General features: G+C 42.1%; 1 protein-coding gene across 1 annotated transcript; it reads right to left on the reverse strand.

The window, feature by feature from the left end:
- Window positions 1-205: 205 nt before the first annotated feature.
- LOC114489458 (transmembrane epididymal protein 1A-like) lies at window positions 206-1788 on the reverse strand. The gene has a single exon (XM_028503435.2). It carries the CDS (start codon window positions 1710-1712, stop codon window positions 825-827), a length of 888 nt encoding a protein of 295 aa, XP_028359236.1. The 5' UTR covers window positions 1713-1788; the 3' UTR covers window positions 206-824.
- Window positions 1789-6734: the final 4946 nt, after the last annotated feature.

Genomic DNA, 6734 nt, shown 5'->3' on the forward strand with positions numbered 1-6734 from the left:
AATCACTCACACAAGGCTTATGTGTATCATAGACTTTACTGAACAAGGAGGAACACTGGAGTTGTTTTATATCACAGCAGAAAACAAACAAGCAAAATTATATAAGTACGATTCTCATTTCTTACCACCACTTTTGGGAATTTCTCTCTTGCCTCCTTTCTCCCCAGACATAATTCTCTGCTAAATTATCTGCTACTTCTTTCCCCTCCTGTCTTACTCCCTCTGAAGCAGAAGTAGCTTCATTCAGTTTAGATTAAAAAACAACAACAAAACAAGTTCTTAATCCTGCTACACTTAGTGTAAACAAAGAACATGGAGTAATAAAGAAAACAGAAGCTCCCACCATTATGCAAAACTGGATCCCTTCTTTCACACAGTGAAGCACTTCAGCTACACACACACACACACACACACACACACGCATGCACGCACACAGCCAGCCTTGCCTCAGATGGATAGAACCCTCCTCAGGTCCCCAGTGATACTCCATTTCCCTCTGTTTTCTCATTTCATTTTCTCCTCTTGGATCCCAAAAGCTGTCAGAGAAAAGCACTGCTCCTTCTTCCACTTCATGTAAGCAAATGGCAGGGAACCATCGTGAATGGGAAAGAGACAGGATAGAGATAGGAATGTGACAGGAAAGAGACAGACCTGGAGAGATCCGGTTGGTGGCAAAATTGCTGCTAGGAGCCTGACGGTTTATTTAGGAACAAGGAAGATGATTACTGTGATGGAAAGCCACATCGCAGGCCCCATGCTATGCACTCAATGGGCAACCTCAAAACTTTCATTACAAAAGGCGAGCACAAACACAGATTCTAAACCTAGACACCCTCATGCAGCAGCTCAGCCCCTGCCCTGAGTTTCTCCAGCTCTTCACTGTTGTAGCCTGTGGGGCATGGCTTGTATTTGGCACCTGAGGCCTCTGTCCCTGAGGAACAGCGATGATGCCATAGGCTGCAGATGCCATAGACAGCAGCCAGCACAGCTGCCCCTAAAACCAGGTGCCAGCAGAAGAAGATGGTGAGGAAGGCGAGGTCCACGTGATTTTCTGATCGCCAGGGCTTCCCAGAGGGAGGAACATACAGCACCAAGCAGATCTGCAGCAGCCAGGTGCTGAACACTAGCCCCATCCAGGACTTGAGGAACCAGAGTGGGGGCTGGTCAGGGACCCACACCTCGATGATGAGCACCAGGCCGACCAGGAAGGCAGGGATTATGAAGAAGATATGCACACGGATTTCCAGAGCGTCCTTGTTCTCAATGTGGGATGCCATCAGCAGTGCCAGTGTACAGCAGGCCAGGGCCTCAGCTGCTCGCTCCAGCTTCATGCTCTGCTGTGCCTGGCATGCCTGGCTCACAATGTCCACCACGCCACTGAGCAGAAAGAATGTGTACATGGTGACATGCTGCCAGCTATTTGGGAACAAGAATGGTCGCTGAGGGTCCTCCCAGTCTACTATCTTCAGCCGGTTGACTCCTGGGGGGTAGTAGAAGTCACCCATAATGCCAATGATGCTTAGGACAACCTTCGCCACTCCTTCCCCAGGTACCCACTTCCACCATCTGTGTCCTCGCTTCTCCCTTGGGGGTACAGGGGGCTTGAAAAACTTCTGTCCCCGTAGCAAGGCCAAGGACGCCAGCACTGAGTAGTAGAGTGTGTGGAGGAGGAAGAAGACTCCTGGCAGCAGGTGTCCCTCGAGGTTTCCCATTGTCTCCGTGTATGTGTCCTGGCCAGCAGCGCAAGAGCTGGAAGATGAGCAGCAACCTCACAGGGCCCTCCTCACAAGCAAGAGTGACTGCTTCTGAGCAGTGGAGAGAACTTCCTGACCCAGCCCTGCCCCAGCCTCCCACACTTGGCATAGTGTGCCTCCCTGTGCTGGGAGCACCTGAGTCCCTCCCAGGGTGGGTACCTCACTCTGTCTCTCACTTGGGCCACGCCTGGAATTGCCACCTCTGCCCCTCACAGCTGCACTGGGTGCACTGCACCCTTTATCTTGCCACCCTTCCACCACAGCCCACATCAAAGAGTGGTCAGGGAAAGGTTAAGGTACTCCAGCAAAGAAGGGTGGTGGCTGACTCTCTTCTATGACTGTGTGTACGTGCCAGGCACATTGCATATTTTTTCTCATTTAAATTCCTTAATAACGCAATTACTGTTAAGCAAATTTTATGGGTGACATGGAGACTCAGAGAGGTGAAGGGTACCACAAGTAACACACCTAGCAGCCAGCACAGCAGACCCAGGCCTATTCATTTGTTTACAAAGTCCAGAGTTTATGCACAGCAAAGTGACTGAATCTCAGCTCCAACGTTGCAAGTTTCATGATTATAGGCAAGTTACTTTGTCGTCTTCAGCCTCAATTTCCTGATCTGTAGAATGGGAACTACACTTACTTCATAGGTTTGTTGTGAAGATTAAATAGAATAATGTGTGTAGAGTGCCTGATACATGGGAACTACTCAATGAATGGTAGTGACTATTAATAACTTTACTACTGTTATTACTAACATTCTTTGCTAAATTCCGATGATGCTGCAACTGTACAAGTGTTTCTATGAATGATACCAAAGCAGGATCAGAGAGAAAGTAAAAAACATAATTATATTAAAAGTTAAAAGTTTGTTATTAATATAAATTAAAGAAGACAATAATTTATTTATATATTGAATTACTGTTAACAAATTTCAAAGTAAAAACAAACTATAAAATTTTACATATGTAATATATAAACAAAATGTTTATATATATACCTTTCAGCTGCTGCAGATCTGCATGGAGTCCATAATAACAAAATTTTAGTCTCCTTACAAGGTAAAGAGCTCTTAGAAATAAAAAAGTTAAAACACCTAGGTAGGAAAATGGGCAATGACATGAAGTGGTTATTCAAAACAGTAAATGCTGAACAAACCTATGAAATTCAAGATAGTAAATCTCACTGGTATGTGAATGAATAATAATAAATCTTCATGATACCTGTTATGAGTTGAAAGTTTGTCTGTCCCAATATTCATATGCTGATGCTCTAATTTGCACTGTGATGGTGTTTGGAGGTGAGTCCATGGGAGATGATTAGGTTTAGATGTGGTCATGAGAGTAGGACCTTCATGATGGGATTAGTGCCCTTGTAAAAAGAGGAAGCAACAAAGATGTCTCAGCAGAATGTGTATTCTGTGGTTCTTGGGTAGAGTGTTTACACACACACACACACACACACACACACACACACACACTAATATGATTGGTTTGTTGTGTTGCTCAAGTCTTCTGTTTCTTTATTTACCTTCTGTCTGGTGGTTCTCTCTGTGTGCATACACCGAGGAAAGGCCATGTGAGCACACAGCAAGAAGGTGGCCATCTGAAAGCCAGGAAGAGGGTCCTCATCAGAACCCAACCATGTTGGCACCCTGATCTCAGACCCCTGGCCTGTAAAATATCTTCCCAACCTATGAATATGTGTAGTTTAAATTACCTGGGCTGTGGCATTTTGTTAGAGCAGACCAAGCTGACTAGGACAGAATTTGATACTGTGAGGTGGGGTGCTGCTGAAAGAAATAATTGTATTTTGCCATGTATAATGTGTACTTTTTGCCCAAATTTTTGAGGAAAAAATAGGGATAGTCATTATACATGGGAATTAGTACTAAAATGTGGGTGTGCATTATACATGGCAAAGTGAAGTTCCTAAAATGTGGCAGCAGCTTTGGAACTGGGTAACAGGTATAGGTGGGCAGAGTTAAGTTCATACTATAAAAAGTCAAGATTGCCATGAAAGAACAGTTGAAGGTGACCCAGGGGAGGGCTCCAAAAGAAAAGAGAGCTATAGAGAAAGCTTCCATCTTCTTAGAGAATATATAAATAGTCATGAACAGAAAGTTGGTGGAAATAGGACTATAAGGCTATTCTGGTGTAATCTCTGATGGGAATGTAGAACATGTTATTAAACAATGGAGAAAAGGTAATTCTTATTACCAAGTGGCAAAGAGCTCGGCTGAGCTGTGATCATATGCTGGTGTTTTTGGAAGGTAGAACTTGTAAGAGAGGAAATTACAAGTTTAGTTGAGAAGATTTCTAAGTGAAGTGTTGAAGGAGAGGTGTGGTGCCTCCTGACTGCATACATATTAGTAAAATGCAAAAAGAGGAAAATGAGTTGAGGAAGCAATTGTGAAGCAAAAAAGAACCAGAACTTAAAGATTTGGAAAATTCTCAGTGTGTCCATATTGGAAAAAATGAGAAAGCTTGTTCTGAGGAGTACCCTAAGGGTGTGACTCAACAGCCCTTTGGTAACGAGACTGTGTATGCATGAACCTCAGATCTACTCAACAACCTCATCAGAAACACTGCCAGTTTGGACTGAAAGGGATGCACCCGAGACTAAAGGGAGGGAGGCCATTGGACTTCTCAGATCCTGCGGGAATGGACCATAGAGCTGTTTGGCTGTGAATGTGTGCTATTCTTCCAGACAAGGGGAGAATTGTCCTGAAGGCAATTCAGAGATCATCAGGCTTAATTTCAACAGGCCAGACAGTGGCCACCTGGAGACTCGGGGGTGGAGCCACCCAGAACTGTGGTCTGGCAACCCACCCAAGCAGAACTACAGGAGTGGGATTGCCACCCCAGTGGTTCCTAACCCAGTGGAGCAGAGAGCAGACCATTAAACCATAAGATCTAATGATATTTGTCTTGCCATATTTTAAACTTCCTTGGAATGATCATCTTTTCTTCCAATTTCCCCTTTTGTTACCCATGCCTGTCCCATGGCTGTATTTTGAAGGACATAATTTTTCTGGTTTCACAGGTTCACAGGTAGAGAGGAGTTTTGCCTTAGGGTGACTCATTTTGTTTTTCACCTGTATCTGATTTAAATATTTTGATGAAACCAGATTTTGGAGTTGAAATTGCTATTGATTGAGACTTTTGGGATGGAATAAATTCTAGTAAAGGCACATAATAGTAGATTCTATTCTCTTTCAGTTGGTATTGATGGAATATTTTTTTCATATATTTACTTTCAATCTATTTGTGTCTTTGGATATAAAATGACAGGTTTTAAAAAATATATTTTATTTATTTATTTTTAGAGGAAGGGGCAGGGAGGGAGGGAGAAAGAGAGGTAGAGAAACATCAATGTGTGGTTGCCTCCTGCATGTCTCCAACTGGGGATCTACCCCGCAACCCAGGCATGTGCCCTGACTGGGAATCAAACCTGCAACCCTTTGGTTTGCAGGCTGGCACTCAATCCATTGAGCCACACCAGCCAGGGGTAAAATGACATGTTTTTATCTATTTTGCCAATCTCTATTTTTCTACTGTAGAGTTTAATCTTTAATATTTGGAATAATTACTGATAAGGAACGGGCATTTTGCTATTTGCTATACATGCTTATAGCTTTTTTGGTTCCCTATTCCAAGAAATACTGTCTTCTTTTGCATTGAATTTGTTTTTTTGTAGTGAAATATTTAGTTTCCTTTTGCGTATATTTTCTTTGTGGTTACTATGGGGGTTGCACTTAAAATCCTATATCATTATAATTAAATTTATACCAGTTTAGCTTTAATAACATAAAACAACTTGGCTGCTATATATTCTGCTCCTATTGCCTTTCAATTATTGATGTCACAAAATTAAATCTTTATGTATCGTGCATCTAAAATCATAGACTATTAATTGGTTTTAATACCTTTGTCTCCTAAAGTGTGTAGAAAACAAAACGTGGAATTACAAACCAATGTTATAATACTACCTTTTAGCCCTGGCTGGTGTGACTCAATGGATTGAGTGTTGGCCTGAGAACCAAAGCGTCGCTGGTTTGATTCCCAGTCAGGGCACTTGCCTGGGTTGTGGGCCCAGTCCTCAGTTGGGGGCGTGCAAGAGGCAACCACACATTGATGTTTCTTTCTCTTTCTCCATCCTTCCCCTTTCTCTCTAAAAATAAATAAATAAATAAAATCTTTTAAAAAATGATACTACCTTTTAGATTAATAATTGTTGTTAAGCATGTGTTAGTCTCTTAAATCATGTGGAAAACAAAAAGTGGATGTATAAACCAACAGTAGAATAGTGCATGCTTTAATAATTGCCCATTTGGCTCTGGGTGGTATGGCTCAGTGGATTGAGTTCCCACCTGAGAACTAGAGGGTTGCTGGTTTGATTCCAAGTCAGGGCACATGCCTGGGTTGCAGGCCAGGTCCCCAGGAGGGGGTGTGTGATAGACAATCACACATTGATGTTTCTCTCCCTCTCTTTCTCCTTCTCTTCCCCTCTCTCTAAAAATAAATAAATAAAATCTTTTAAAAATAATTGCCCATTTGTTTACTTTTACTGAGATCTTTGTTTCTTAATATGGCTTCAAGTTACTATCTATTGTCTTTTCATTTCAGTGTGCAACTCACTGTAGCATTTCTGGAACAGCAAGTCTAATAGTAATAAAAAAAATTCAGCTTTTGTTTATCTAGGAATGTCTTACCTTCTCCCTCATTTTTGAAGGACAGTTTGACCAGATATAGGATTCTTGGTTTGGCATTTTTTTAGCACTTTGCATATATATATCAGCTCATTGCCTTTGGACCTCCAAAGGTTCTAATGATAAGTCTGATTATCTTATTTTGGGTCCTTGTATGTGATGTTTCTCTCTTGCTACTTTCAAGATTCTTTGTTTTTGGCTGTCACAAAGTTGATAATAATGAGTTTTCATGTAGGTCTCTTTGAGTTCATCCTACTTCATTTTTATTG

The sequence above is a fragment of the Phyllostomus discolor genome, chromosome 2 (genome assembly GCF_004126475.2).
Source record: "Phyllostomus discolor isolate MPI-MPIP mPhyDis1 chromosome 2, mPhyDis1.pri.v3, whole genome shotgun sequence".
Classification (NCBI taxonomy): Eukaryota; Metazoa; Chordata; class Mammalia; order Chiroptera; family Phyllostomidae; genus Phyllostomus; species Phyllostomus discolor.